Raw genomic sequence first — 15,422 nt, forward strand, 5'->3', positions numbered from 1 at the left:
TGTATTTATTTGATGACTTATATAATTAATAAAACTTACATCTTAAAGAATGTTTATATGTTTGTAAGGAACGCTTTTCTGTAATGACATTTCCAGCTAAAGAAAAGACTTTCAGATGCAGCACTACTGGCAGGTATTGATAAAATATGAAATGTCAGCTTCGAAAGGTTTGGGTAACGATCTTCATTCCCCTTCCACCATTGTATCACATCAAAATCTTCAGTTAACGCTATTCTTTTCTTTGCAATACCGTAGAATTTCATCAAAGGGAGTTTCTACGGCACTGCGATTTGGAGTAGCAACCAATTTTGAAAATAAAAATGCTGTTTTTGACACAGTCTGGCTTGGTGGTGCTACAATGGCGCGCTCCTGGCTTGAAGTGGATGGACTCGACGCATACTCCGTAGCATGTTCTGAAAATGTATAAAATTGTTCTTTCTCAGATACGCAGAAACACTGTATATCAATAATTTCATTTTGCCAGCAGATGTACTGCTCGCGGAAACAGGAAAAACGCCACCTTGTAACATATGTGTAGTTAAATTTTGTTCCCATATTGCTTGTATATTTATGGCGATTCTCTCTTTCAATAATAATATTGGCAGCATATCCATCAGGTCAGGATCGCATAGCTCAAAGATTTGGGTTATCGACGGCAGCACTAAACACAATGATGGCGAGCTTGAGGTTTGTAACTCTTTGAAAATTCTTTCAAAGTCCTCAAGCAGCCCGACCAGCGTTGTAAGTATTGGCTTGCTGACATCCATCAATCTATCGGCCACATGCGTCTCGCTCAAATTGTATTCACATTTCTTATTATGTATTTTATCGAGAATGGACTTCAGCATGGTATAATTGGAGTTCCACCTACATAGTTGGACAAGCAGATTTTAAGGTTGTGTGGAGTTTGTGTTGCAAATTTGATTTTTTAAAAATACTTAACAATTTTACGGCATGATTTAATTGTCTGCTCCAGCTCCGTTGCTTCGTCAAAAGATTTCTCCAACACATTGGCAAGTGGGTGGCTGCTGCAATTTAATCGGATATTATTTTCCAATGCCTTTTTTTATATTGGAGCCTCTATCCGTGACAAATTTTATATTGTCAATGGTTTCCAACTCAACGTCAAGGAATAAACTTTTTATTTTGTCCAAAATATTGAATCCCGTTGACTTTTGAAAATCTATCGATTTGAGGCCCAAAATAATATCGCATAGACAGCTTTTATTATAATAGTGAAGAGTGACGCCCAGAAAATTTCTTTGGACGTACTGGTCTGTCCACATGTCCACAGTAGCAGCTACTCCATCGTTTTTACTTGCTTCTTTTATTTCCACTGCAATATCCTTCCTCTTATCCTCCGCATCTTTTTGCGCTTTCCGGCATAGAATAGATGGACTGGGAAGTAAATCATCGACATCGACGTTTTCCCCATACATAGCACATATCTTTATAAAATATTGGACCATCGCCTTAAAACCAGGTCCATTAATTGCTGAAAATGGTTGGCAATCTCTCACAACCCATTCAGTGCATTTCTCCAACGCTTCCTTCTTGTCGTGGTCTGACAACTTTGCACCATCCTTTGGTTGTTTTAATGCAATACAGCATTTATGCCGAGACAAGTTTGATGTCTGATTCTTCTTTATACCTAAGAACACTACGACACTTTTCACAGAAAACCCATCCTTCAACTACGGTTTCATCGTCTTTTAAAATTTCCCGTAAAATGCTCCAAATTAAACTTTTTCTCTTGTGTATATTGGAAAGATGGTATGCTCCACTGTCAACTTTGTTTTTCATGCACTCGGATGTTTCTGCCATAGTTTTTTTTTTTAATTAAAGAACGACAAATTGCTCAAAACACGTAAACTAATTATTTATTATCCACAATGAAAATCACTTTTAGGACTGTTTATATTAATAGTTTTTTGACTTCTTTTCACAAAACTTTCACTTGCAAATTGTTCACAATAGTCTTCTGCATGAATGCATCTAAAACGACAAATGAATCATTTATTCTAAATGTGGGCACACTCTTATTTCTGCACAGTATATTTGGGTGTGAGTGAGTAGGGTAGTATTGTCTGTTTTGATTGACAGTGTTCTCACTCATTCGATAGTTGTACAGCTGTTAATGAGTACAGCAAAATTGGTGTGCAGTTACTTACTGTACAGTGAGTGAATCTTCATGACTGGTACATACACACATATATAGTTCTCGTGTGTATGTATGTCCGATTAAAAAATAAATTTGAATTTTCGTTTTAAATGTATTTATTACAAAAAAAGAATTTAGAAAGATTCTATATTTAAATTATTTATATTGTAATGAAGAAACATTATTTTATTTACCATGTCTTCAGTAGAGGCAATTTTTGACCCTTTTTTCGCAAATTAAATTTTTGGCAACAGAAAATGCCCTTTCCGATGCAGCACTGCTCGCGGGAGCTGTTTGTATCTTGCAAGTAATTTGATAAAGCAGCGGAAAACGGTCTTTATTTATTGACCACCACTGCAAAACATCAAAATCTTCATTATACGCTTTATTAACATTTTTATATGTTTGAAGCTCATCCTGAATATACGATAAAATGTTAGGGCTTGAAATAGGTTCTGAATAATCTGCAAATATGTTATCAATGTCTTGTGTAGGTTGAATTAATTTTTCAATGTCATCATTTTTGGCAATTTATATGAATATTAATCATCATTTCTTCAACGTCTTTAAAAGTTTGTTCCTTTTCTAATTCTGAGAATTTTGCTAATTTATTGGTGGGTGGAAACAAAAATAATGCAATGTTGTGATATTTTTTTAAATTTTCTATGACTATTGAATCTATGTACTCTAAAAGCGTTAGTTTGCATTTTTGAACTATTTCAATATCATTTTCATTTGGTGAGCATATGTTTTTTAACTTATTTATATGTGGAACCGTCAAGTGCAATGTTGGATAATTGCTACCCTCTAGCATTTTAGAGCAACATTCAAATGGTGCAAGAAGGTTGACGATTCCGCTAATGTTATTTAAATTAATATCTGTAATTCTTGAAATTTCATTTTTTATCTACCAAAATCTGCGAAATTTCCATCCAATTTAGCTCAACCGACTTAAAGAGGTTAACTACGGTATTCCAACGAGTTGGACAGTAGCTTTTTAGGGTGCAAATTTATACTACAAATGAACATGAAATACATACATATATTTAACAATCACTGTTTTTGCCTGGAGGTCTGGCACTAAATAACATCAAACATACAAAAGACAATCACAAACATATAAAACAACACATACTACTTTGTTACAAAATTAAATAATAAAATAAAGCCGTAATTCTTTTTGCAAGCTAAATAGTGCTTTTGAACTTTAAAATTTTGTTTTTTACATTTTAAGATAACAATAAGATTTCAGAAAATTAGAGAAAATAAAAATAATACAATTACTATTATTAAAAGTTTAAATCAATGCGCGATTAGATTTTCCTTCTGTCAGTAAAGTTGAAAGGGAATGAAAAAATTTAAATCGCATTAAAAAAAAAAACAAAATATGCATACATATATTCTCGATCGGGAGTTGAACCTGGACCCACAACACGTTGGGCTTGCAAACTACCAGCAGAGCCATCGCGGTCCTTGTGCAAGTGCCATTTAACTGCAAACATATAGAACGCGAGCAATTGTTGTTGTCCTCTTCTTCGAGACTTTCGTCGCGGCAAATCAAAATTGACGTGCGCTAGCTGCTCGTCAGCGAGGCAACTGCACGTTGCAAAACTTCATATGCATACACATACTAATATAGGCGAGCATGTAGATACATACACGCATACATAGAAATGAAAGCAGAGCGCAACGAAATACGCCCGTGCTCATCGCTCCGCATTTGATCTGCGACTGAACTCAACGCTGCGCGCTGCGTTAGAACTTCGAATTTTCCAATGTTCGAATCGCAGCGCACGGCCCGACTGGGGCTGCAATAATACTGTTTTTAATGATACCTTTTGTATGTATGACTTGACGCATCTATGTATTGTATGGTTAGTGATGAAAACGTAAACAGCAAATTTTACTTATTTATCTGTTGCAATTCTCAAGTGGTTCTAGTTTCGGTTTGCTTGGAGCCTCTCTAGTGGTTGTCACTGATATGAACGATGGGTCAGTAGCTGGGAGTGATGCCTCAGGTTCTGGGTCCGCTTTTTGCGGACCAGTCGGTAGAGCTGGGAAAACATCAATGTTGGCCACAATCGATGTTGTCGATATTTTGGTATGAAAACATCGATTATCGCCGTTTAAATTTAACTTATTTAATTGAGATCATAAAGGAAGCTGTTTTTGTTCAAAAATAACAACATATTAACTATTTTTGGTTTAAGAGAGCTCCAGCGCTCACTAATGACTTGGCCAGCTTTGCTGAAAATCCTCTCGGACGCCGTGAAAGATGCTGGAACGCAAAAGTATTGTTTTGCAATGCTTTTCAAAGCTTTCATGGAATCTGAGCATATCTATAAAAAATAACCATTAGATTTAAAAGCATATATTGAACAATTTCAAACCTCTCTACAAGGCGACGTTCTCCGGGGAATTTGGAGCCTCCAAATATTGCCTTAGAGCTATAATAGCATCTGTCCTCGTCGACTTAGATTTAACAACGACTGCTGTAGGAACGTAAATTTCTTCTTTTCCGGTTCTGGATTTGGTGGCGTTGGCGTATCGTGCTGTGTTTTGGACAATGTGTTGTACAATTCATTCTCTAAAGCCTTAGCAGCTTGGTTTGAATTTGACTGAGAGAGAAAACCCACTTTTTTTGAACCTTGAATCCAGAATAGTTGCCAATCTTGGGACGGTTCTAACCTCATAATGGGCGAAACGAGCCGTGAGAAAATCGAAAATTGAATTCCCCTCTGTAGTCTTAATTTTTGGCTTAATATCAACCATATTTTTGTTTAATTCACATATGAGAGGAATTAATATCGATATTGAAGCGTTTTTTTCTTGGGAATTAGACCGAGTAGCGTGCTCAAAAGGCTCCAAGATGTTAGCCACCAACACCACCAATATTGTTCACTATAAATTCAAGTAAAATAGATTAGTTTTTGTAAAAATTGCACAAAAATTTGTTCTCCGCTTACCACGCTTTCTGTTTCTCGGTTGCAAGTGACTATAATCGATGTTTCCAGAAAACAATCGATGTTAAAAATATTTTTGGCAACATCGATAACATCGATGTTTTTTTCACCTCTATTTTCTTCGAGAATCGCCATCTCTTCCTCCATTATCAATTTGGCGATTTTAAATTTAATTTGCGCCTGTCTTCTAGGGCAAAATTTTTTAATTGTTTGCGCATGAGCCAAAAACAACACATTTATGTCGTCTGGCCCCTGCGACTTTAGATATTGTGTTATATCCTCTACGGAGGACGATGGGATAAACCCATCGATGCTCTCGTCCGTTAACGCCAACGAAACTGCTCCAGTTTCTGCTGGTTCGCATTCTTCTCTTTCTTCACTTAAATTTGTTGAACGTTTTACCAGCGTGCCCTGAACTGGTCTTCAAAGATTTTGCGAAAGTGTCTCTCAAATTCTCCCATTATTTTTTTTATTTCATTTCCTAAAAATATAAAAAATAATTGATTTTCATTTCACAGATTCCTTGCAACTGGAGACAGTTTTAGTACAATTGGACACATCCATAAAATATATGTATGAACACTACACAACCGTTTCATTATACAAAAACTGAACTTGATTTAATAAAACAATATAATTACCACTTTCTTCCAGCTCCAATCCAATTTCGTCCCATATCTTGTTCCTTTTTGTTACGTTTTTATAGTCCGCGTCCGCCGAATCATATAAAATTTTATTTTTTTCGACTAATTCGATGAGTCGCTCCACTTTCGACATTGTTGCTGTTTTGTCCGACAATTGTTTTTTTACGCATTCAATATGCAGCTCCACTTTTGCCCTTGTTTACAATAGTGAACGTGTGAATGGCAAAAGACATAGCGGTAGCGGCGCGAATAAATCGCAAAGGGAACAGCGTGAATTAATCGCAGCGGCGTTGTAGCTTAAGAGATTTAATCATCTCTCACACCACAGCGAATAAATCGCAGCGGCAGCGCCGGGAGTATATAATTATATTGCGTCTTATGATAGAGGTCTGCATGACAGTCATGACAGACATACAGTCAAAACAGCATTTGGTACTCTCACTCAAAGTTCTGACTGACTGAGTGAGACATTGTGTAAAACGAATTTGGCAAATGTGGCGAAGGCATGAGTAGAAAATTTACCGTATCCGAACGGCGAAGTAATGCAAGAATAAGTTTCGCGGCCGAGTACTCGGATAGTTGTGCGCCGCATTGGCGATGCCAAATTTTTTGCGTGTTTGTTTTTAAACCCGCTACCCATAGGATAGAAGGGTATTCTAATTTTGTGCCGACAGGAAATGTACATATGTAACAGGTAGAGGGAGGCATCTCCGACCCTATGAAGTATATATATTTTTGATCAGCGTCAACAGCCGTCCGTCCGTATGAACACCAAGATCTCAGAGACAATAGTAGAAAGAGCTATAATTTTCAGATCAAGTTTGATTTAAATTTTTGCCACGCCCCCTCTCGCCCTCGAAAATCAAAAAATCTAATAACAAGCGTAATTTTAAAGCTAGAGCTGGTGTATACAATAATAAATATAGTATTTGTGAGTCCTGAAATTTGATTGCGATCAGATAAAAATTGTGGAAGGTATTAAACAGGCATGCTCCGGTTTTCACTTTTCGTTTTCGTTTTGGGACCAAAACCGAGATTTTCGTTTTTAGGTGCTCCGGTTTTCACAAGTTTTTAGTTATCGTTTTGCTATCGAAACGTTTCATTTCTCATCATTTATTGCTGCCGAAACAGCTGATTTGAGGTTTGGTCAGCAGCAAACAACGTGAAAAAATGCCTTTTTTATTTTCAATTGCATCTTTTGAAGCCAAAAGAAAGCAAAAGTTAATTGACTTAAGAAAATCTAAGCAATTAAGATGTAATACATGTGTTTTTAATATGTCTGACGACCGGTAAGTCACATTTGCAACATTCAAAATTTTGCCTCTAATTTATGTTTATTGCAGATTTGTCCAATCATTTAGGATTGATAAAGACACTTTTAAAAACATATTGGAGACAGTCAAGCCACATTTAAAAGTAACGACACTGTCTCACTCTATGCAATTGGCTTCTGTGTTGCGATATCTTGCTACTGGATGTTATCAGTTCTCAATCGCCAAGGACCACCATATAAATATAGGACGAAGCACATTTGGGAAAATTCTCCATATATTTATTCCGTTGCTGGACAGGCTTCTTTGTCGGGACACAATTTGGCTTCAGATGTCTAGCCAGCAAATGCGGAAATCTAGCGAATACTTCTTTAGCAGATATCAACTGCCAAGAATAGTCGCCTGCGTGGATGGAACTCATATCAAAATATGGAAACCTGTAAATAATGCCTGTTTTTTTTAACAGAAAGGGCTATTACAGCATGAACGCCATGGTTGTAAGTAGAATGTCTAAATTGGTTATAGTTACGTTAAGATTTTACTTTTACCTACAGGTTTGCAACTATAATATGGAGATTATCGCTATTGATGCGACGCACCCCGGATCCTGTCATGATTCTTTCATTTGGAATCATTCAAGCGCCAGGGAATATTTGTCGAGAACAATAAATGAATATTTTGTTTTGGCTGATTCTGGCTACGCACAGGAGAGTTTTGTGTTAACTCCCTACAGGAGCGCAGAGATTGGGACGCATCAGCATAGATTTAATTTAAGACATGCTGCAGCCAGAAACATAATAGAACGAACAATTGTTGTTCTTAAAAGCCGTTTCCGTTGTTTACAACGATGCCTTAATTATCAGCCCATTTTTTGCTGTCAAATTATTAACGTATGCTGTGCTCTGCACATCTCTGTCATAAATAAACAAATTATTCATTTTAGTTATTAAAATGTATTTATTCTTATTTTTTTAAAATTTGTTCTAACTTTAAGAGTAGCTCCTTTTTTAAATTTAAATCTTCTTGTCTAAGAGTTTCCATTTTTTGGAAATGCTCCTTTTTTAAATGCAAGTCCTCTTGTGCAAGACTTTCCATTTCTTCGAAATGTTTGGACATTATTGAATTGATTAACTTCATTTCCTAAACTTGAGCTACGCACAGACTCTGCAAGTCAACCGCAGCAGCTGTGCGGCGACGCTTGCGGCTCGGTTCCTCCTCCTCTGTGGCAATCTCCTCGGCGTTTTCCTCAGCCACCTCTTCTTCTATTATGGTGGTTGGTGCTCCATATGCCACAGCACCAACTCCCTCGACCATCTCAAAGAGCCCGCAGAGCTTTGCCACGTCCTCCTCCATGGCTGTCAGCGGTTGCTGGCAGTAAGGACCCCCGCCCGTAGCCCTGACCACTGCCTTATTCTCGTCAATTTTCTTGCGAATATTCGCCTTCCAATCGCACCAAACCTGGAATGTAATATTATAAAATATATTAGTTTGTCATAATTCTGGGGATACTCATACCTTTTCCCATCCCGCAACATCTTTAATTGGAGGTCCAATTGCGTTCAATGCACCGGCAAGCTTGCTCCATTTAGTTTCTGCAGCCACACGATCGCCTTTGGCGAATCCACGCGCCATACTTTCATTGTCCTGCATAAAATTAAGAATGACTTCATCCTGGAATGTTGATTTATGTTTTCCCCTGCAAACAATATATTAGTATTTTTGTTTTTTATAAAAATAAACTTTTTTTTTACTCACATTTTTAAAATTCGGTTGAACGGCAATCAGCTGTTTCCCACAAAAATGGGGATGCCACCTTTTTAATGCATTTCATTCCGGTTATTCCAACAATTTTTTTTATACACTTTTAGCACATAACTAATTAAATTAAATTAATTAATTTTTAAAAAACATATTTTACCCAACTTCAACAAATTTATCGCCATCCGTTTGATTATACAAGTATTTTTAACTTGCTTTTTCATTCTATCGAAAGTATGGCAGCTTAGGCGATAACTCATGGTGTCGGACCTATCGGTCGCTCACCAAAACGAAAATTGTTGTTGCCGACGGCAAAATTTGATATCCAAATTTGAGGTGGGGTCAGAAATTACTCGTTTTAAAAATAATTACAAGCCTAATTGATCTTCTAGAGGTCTTAAAGGAACGACAATAAACCAATAAGTCAACTACTTTTTTTCCTTTTGCAAATAAGATCCGATTTAATATAGAAAAAGGCATTTACTTTTCATTTCGGCAAGTCAAATTTTCTCGTATTGCAATTCGAAAAAATCTTGTGAAAGTGAAAACGGGAGCACCAATTTTTTCGTTTTCGATTTCAAAACGAAAACGAAAAGTGAAAACCGGAGCATGCCTGAAAGAAATACTTTTGTATTTTTGTACAATCTGGTACATTGTGCCCTCTATGGTATATTTTGAATGTGGTACTATATCGATATCTCAAATATACCATTGGGTATATTTTTAGTATTTTTGTAGTATTTTCGGTATATTTTGAAAATAATACCGTAATATTTTGCTTTTATTCAAAATGGGTAGCGGGTATCTCACAGTCGAGAACACTCGACTGTAGCTTTCTAACTTGTTTATGTTATTGGCATGATCATCTTAAAAGAATGCAATATTTCGTTCTCCAACTACAAATTTGTATTGCATAATTCAAGGTTTGTTTATATAAATTAAAAACGTAAATAGTAAATTTTACTTATTCGTCTGTTGCAATTCTCAAGTGGTTCTAGTATGTTGTTGATAAGGACTCATCCGTCAGCTGGAGGAAATTTTTATTGTTTCTTCCTCTTATAGAAATGCAATATGTTTCGGGTATATAGAGAGACTAATAACTTATTTCCACTTCACTCGGTTTTTTTTTCGTTTTTTAAAGTCCCGTTTCGGGGTTTTCATTGGCACGAACCGAGAAATATGGACAACGGTAAAATTCTCAATATGGCAGCTCTGAAATGTCAGCTGTTCAAATGTAAACAAAAGTTGGCGCACAATTTAAACAAGTAAGAAAGCTACAGTCGAGTGTACTCGACTGTGAGATACCCGCTACCCATTTTGAATAAAAGAAATATATTTTGCGATATTTTCTCAAAATATACCGAATATACTGCAAAATACTAAAAATATACCAAATGGTATATTTGGTATATCGACATAGTACCGCATTCAAAATATACCATAGACGGCACAATATACCAGATTGTCAGCCAAAGCAACTAAGACCCCTAGTAAGTAGGCGTTTTTGCCCATTCAAAAGTATATCTTTAATAACTTCGACAATTTTTATCTGATCGCAACCAAATTTTCAGGAAGAATATATACCAAAATTCGCCACTCTAGCTTTAAGATTACGCTTGGTATTAGATTTTTTGATTTGCGGGGGCGGAAGTAGGCGTGGCAAAAATTTGAAACAAACTTGATCTGCGTGCAAACACAACAAATGCTGTCGAAAAAAAATTTTTGCTCTATCTCTTTAGTCTCTGAGATCCAGTGTTTCATACGGACAGACGGACAGACACACAGACGGACATGGCTAGATCGTCTCGGATGTTGACGCTGATCAAGAATATATGTACTTTATAGGGTCGGAGATGCCTCCTCCTATCTGTTACATACATTTCCTGCCGGCACAAAGTTATAATACCCTTCTACCGTTTGGGTAGCGGGTATAAAAAGAGAGAAATAAATACAACTACAATTGAACGGCATCTTATCGAAATAAGAAATAAACATATTTACTTATATATATGGCAAATAAAGAAACAAAAAAGGAAATAAAAAAAAGGTCATATAGTTTGAGAATGAGAATAACAATTTCTTTATAGTCAGCTGGGAATGCGATAACTAAGTGAAATGAGCTGATTACGTACTATACACAACATACAAAGAGTCAAAACCAATTTAAGGCGCACTGCCTTAAACAATTTACATAATGACAAAATCAACAACAACAACATGCAAATAAAAAAACAAAACAAATGCAAATATTGCTCAAGAATTTTGTTAGAAAACTACTCGTAAGCAAAAAAGAAGCAAGAGAGACACAAACAACAAATCAAATCATAAGAAATGTTGCTGCCCCCAAAAAATGTTATGCATACACTCAACTTCCTTCACTTCCAGTTCCACTTCCGCTTTCCCCACTCGAATATAGACCGAGTTGTGTTTCTTTTATTTATTCACACAGCTTGGACATTTGTTTCAATTAAATCAAACAAAAAGCGATAACAATGCAGTAAACTAAAAATCTTCGGTATACCGAATCTGCAATTCCCTTGCAGACGATGTGCGAATCTATTGTATAAATGCAAATGCAGTTTTTTTTACTTGTTTAAATTAAATTCGACGATTTCTTAATCTTGTAGCAACTGCAGTTGCAGCTGTATTTGAAATCGTTGAACCGTCGTCGGACGCAGCATCAATCTCTCTCTCTTAACACCTTATTAGCAGCTTCGCGATTAAAGTCGTCGGGGGGTTTTTTGAATGGCACACTCCATCGATATTTGTGACTAAAATTAATTATTATAGATATTGACAATTACTATATTGTTAATAATTGTATGTACCAGTCTATGATTTTCTATCGATGCCTTTATAATCCCCTCATAATGTTGCACTATTGCCTCAGTCTGGGCAAGTTTTTGTTCCATCATGAAACATTCCTTGACTTTTGCATAATAGTTGTTCTTCAGCTCAACCTTCAAGACATGATTAAAATTAGTATTGAACGAATTTATTAACATCGGAATGTATTAAGCTTTATTCGTACCAGCTTGACTTCTTTGGCCTAATTATTTGTTTTTCAGCTGCATGTTTTCCAGCTCAATCTGGGTCACTTTCATTTTACTTTCATTTAATTCACCATTCTTCCGGTTCATTATTTCTGTCCATGTAGCCGTCATTTTGTCAATTTCGTTCTGCTCCTGCTAAGTAATTAGAGGAAACAACAAAATATATATATAAGTGAGTATTAAATGTATATAAAATGTCTAGCTTCATTAAAATCAAAAGACAAGATATTTACAAACATATAAATACTATATAAGGCAGGGGTGCTCAAATTCATCTTATGACAGACACCAGAAAACGTGCACATATGTATGTAGCGGCGCACTACCCATAAGCACAGGGCATCTACAAAAACAAAAGTGCACTCAGTGTATAGGCGTTGAGCAGTGCTCAATGAGCACCCCTTATATAAGGATACCGATGTATTTACCTGAGTCAATCCCATTGCCTCCATTGTTGTTGGTCTCCACTGTTCTATCCCCGTTCCTGTTGTCTTCAGGAGAACCCGCATCTGCGGCTGATTACGCCGCTGCTGTTTGGCTTTTTTTTTTTGATTTTGGCATTATTTGTTCTCAACTGCAGCACAAAATTCACAAAATTCTTAACGAATATTTTTGAGTCAAAAAGCACAGCTGATTTTCGATATACAAATAATAGAATATGTATATCGACTTAATTATAGAGTTGCATTCGGTACTTATTGACGGAGTAATCGGCGCTATATATTTTTATAAAATGATTACGTAATCATTGTCCAATACCCCTCCCTCCTCATGTAATCAAACATAATCACTTCCTTGACCCCCAATCCCGGCTAAGTGATTACGTAATTAATGGACAGCGCCTAACGGAAAGTATGTTAGGTAACTTTCTGATAAATGGACAAGCATCATTTGATACAAGCTCAACTGATCATGGCACTTGCAGTTCTTTGCCTGATGCAATAGAGACAAGGGATTGTCAGCCACAACAATTTTGGCACGCTCGGAAGTAAACAAAATTTTTACCGCGCTTTTTAGTTTCGCACGCATGTTATCAAACAGCTGAAAACAATTAAAATCTTTTGATTCACTTTAGACACAGCGGACAGAACGAAATTGGTTTTCAAATCAACCACTTGCTTCTGCTTTATGTTCGCCTGGTATTTCAAATATTGACCTACATAGGCTAGTCTAAGCTTATAGTTTAGGATAAAATCAAGAACTGACTCACCCCTGTCATTAATGTCGGGACTTCCCCAGACGCTATGGTGGGCGTTGGCGTCCGTTCCGATTATAATATGCTTATTGGAGGAGCAGACCATGTCCACCAGCCTCCGCAGCTCGTCAGGTGGAGCCGGCATGTCGTGGGCCATGTAGCAGGATGCCAGCAGCAAACATCCATCACGGCTCTCCAGCACCACCACGGTAAGATCGTCATTGCTGTAATTAGGTAGTAGATGAGCTTTTAGCCCCTTTTTTACAAGGATGGCAGTTCTCGATCTACTTACCAATGTCGGGACGTACAGATCATAATTTAGCGACTTTAGCCCAGCAACCGTGTTGCCCGACGCTATCCACGGTTCTTGGACCAAAGCCGCGTAGGCGGACACTTCCTCTATGGCAAGGAGTAGCTCCGCCGAAGCCGTTTTAGACTTATGGAGGTTGAGTTGCAGCACACTCATTAGAGGTTAGCAAACTCGCGGGGGGCCCGTCTTCATGGACAGTTCCTCCCCTCGTCCTCCGTCTCATCAGTCAAGCTGAGGTGCTGGGTGGCGTCGGTCACGCTCTCAAGACCGAGATCTGCCTCAACCTCCCCTGACCTCAGCGTGTGTGTGTCCTTGTCGTTGGGATGACGTTTTTTGAGGCGAAGGTACACGCTCCCTAAGCCCCACGCCATCTTCCCATTGCGCTTGTATAGCAGATCCTCGGCCTCCTTGTTGATCTCAATGATCACGTGCTGCCCACCACTGGGTAAAGGTTCATCAACCTTCAGCACGGACCAATCACTCGTCGGTATGGCCGGGTTCTGGTTTTTAAGCAGCTGAAGCGCCCGCTCACCCTGAACAACTATTGGGAAAAGGACTTTCGCCTTCGGCATGGACGGAATATTATTCCTGTCCACCACGTCCAGCTTGGCCCCCTCCCACAGTCCGTCCAGTTTGGGTACGGTCGCTTGCAGCCACTGCAATGTTGGGTCGTCCTTGCATGTCAGGATCTTGACACCATTCATCCAGCCAGTGCCTTCGAATGTAGGCATTGGACTGTCTGGGACATTCTCTATCCTGACAAACAGTGCGTCGACCAGCTTACTATTGGTCAATCGCCACCTCTCTGCAGACATTTTTCCGTTAGGGTCCCCTCTGTCTATGAGAGCAACGGCGAGATGCCGCCTGGCAGTTTCAGCAACCGTTGCTCTCTGTCTCGTCTTGTTCGACTCCGTGTTGGTGGAGCCAGGTGCTCGCAGCCTCTTGCTCACTAGGGCCCCTTGCTTGGGACTCTCAGCGGACCGTTGGCGCTTGCTTGCCATGGACTCCACCTTGTTGTTGGCAGGGCCGGTAGAACCGATCTGCACTTTAATGACTTTTGGAAGGGGGCTAAGTTGGTTTTCCCGCATCCACGTGTTGGACCAGGCAAGCCACTAAGTCTTGCGTGAATACGGGCCGCCGCCTTATTTTTGGCCTTCTCCTTCAGCCCCCCGTGCCCCGCTGCGCAACCTTGGAGGTGCTGGCGATAGGCAGGGGTGACTGAAGAGGAAGACGTTCCCCCTCCACCGTAGAAGTTGGCGCAGCGCTCTTTTGGTCCGTGTCGGTTAAGACCACAGCACCCGCGCGCACCAACCTCGAATTTTTGGTGGCAGTGTTGTTACAACTGATACGGCCTGCTCCCGCCGCCTCAGAGGTGTGACCGCTGGCGACACGCAGAGAGGATCTCTCCCCCCGTTTAATGAGTCCATTCTGAGACCATTTTTGGCTAATTTTGTTCTTGGGAGCTCCCCATAGCGTTTTCAGTCTGACCGCCAGACACCTCGTACCATGGATTCTGCTACTTATCTTCAGACAGATGCCCGAAAGATAAGGAACAGAGTCCTCAGCTAGGATCTGCAGTTCCTGAAATATAGACGTATAGTAGAGATCTGCTACCCGTTGACAATGAGGTAATACAGATCCTACCCAGCCAGCACCCTCGGGGAGGGTTCAGCAGAGGATTTTTGCCAGCCAATCTTTGACTTTAGAGTCATGGAATTTTTCCAAAGTGGAAAAAATCATTTTTAAACATTCCCACTTTAAGCTTCTTCAAAGCTGGCTTTTGCCATCTTTCAATATGTCGAGAGAGCTTTCGCTTATCAGCCATTTCATTTAAATATTTACTTTCGTTAATTCTAAGTTTATTATTTTTTGGTCTAATGATAGTTCCGTTAGTTAGTTGGTCGTGTGAAGGGAGAGAAAGTTGAAGCTGCTTCATGACGGAAACAGAGCATTCCTCCATTTTCCGAATAAAGCGGCCCAATTTTAACCCCTTCTTATTATTCGGTTTAATAATACTATGCTTAACTACTTTAAAAAAGTATTCAATTTGCCTATTGCTTGGTCTTT

At 38.6% G+C, this 15,422-nt stretch overlaps 1 protein-coding gene and 1 pseudogene across 1 annotated transcript; one reads left to right on the top strand and one right to left on the bottom strand.

Annotated features, from left to right (window-relative positions):
* Window positions 1–7,027: 7,027 nt before the first annotated feature.
* LOC117577411 (uncharacterized) lies at window positions 7,028–7,802 on the top strand (annotated as a pseudogene).
* Window positions 7,803–8,179: 377 nt separating this feature from the next.
* On the bottom strand, window positions 8,180–8,671 carry LOC117577412 (uncharacterized). The gene is made up of 2 exons (XM_034262321.1): window positions 8,555–8,671; window positions 8,180–8,497 (listed from the first exon to the last, which is right to left on the bottom strand). The coding sequence occupies exons 1-2, from the start codon at window positions 8,669–8,671 to the stop codon at window positions 8,180–8,182; spliced, it is 435 nt and encodes a 144-aa protein (XP_034118212.1).
* Between the last annotated feature and the right edge of the window lie 6,751 nt (window positions 8,672–15,422).

Source organism: Drosophila albomicans, unplaced genomic scaffold (assembly GCF_009650485.2).
Source record: "Drosophila albomicans strain 15112-1751.03 unplaced genomic scaffold, ASM965048v2 utg000101l_pilon, whole genome shotgun sequence".
Classification (NCBI taxonomy): domain Eukaryota; kingdom Metazoa; phylum Arthropoda; class Insecta; order Diptera; family Drosophilidae; genus Drosophila; species Drosophila albomicans.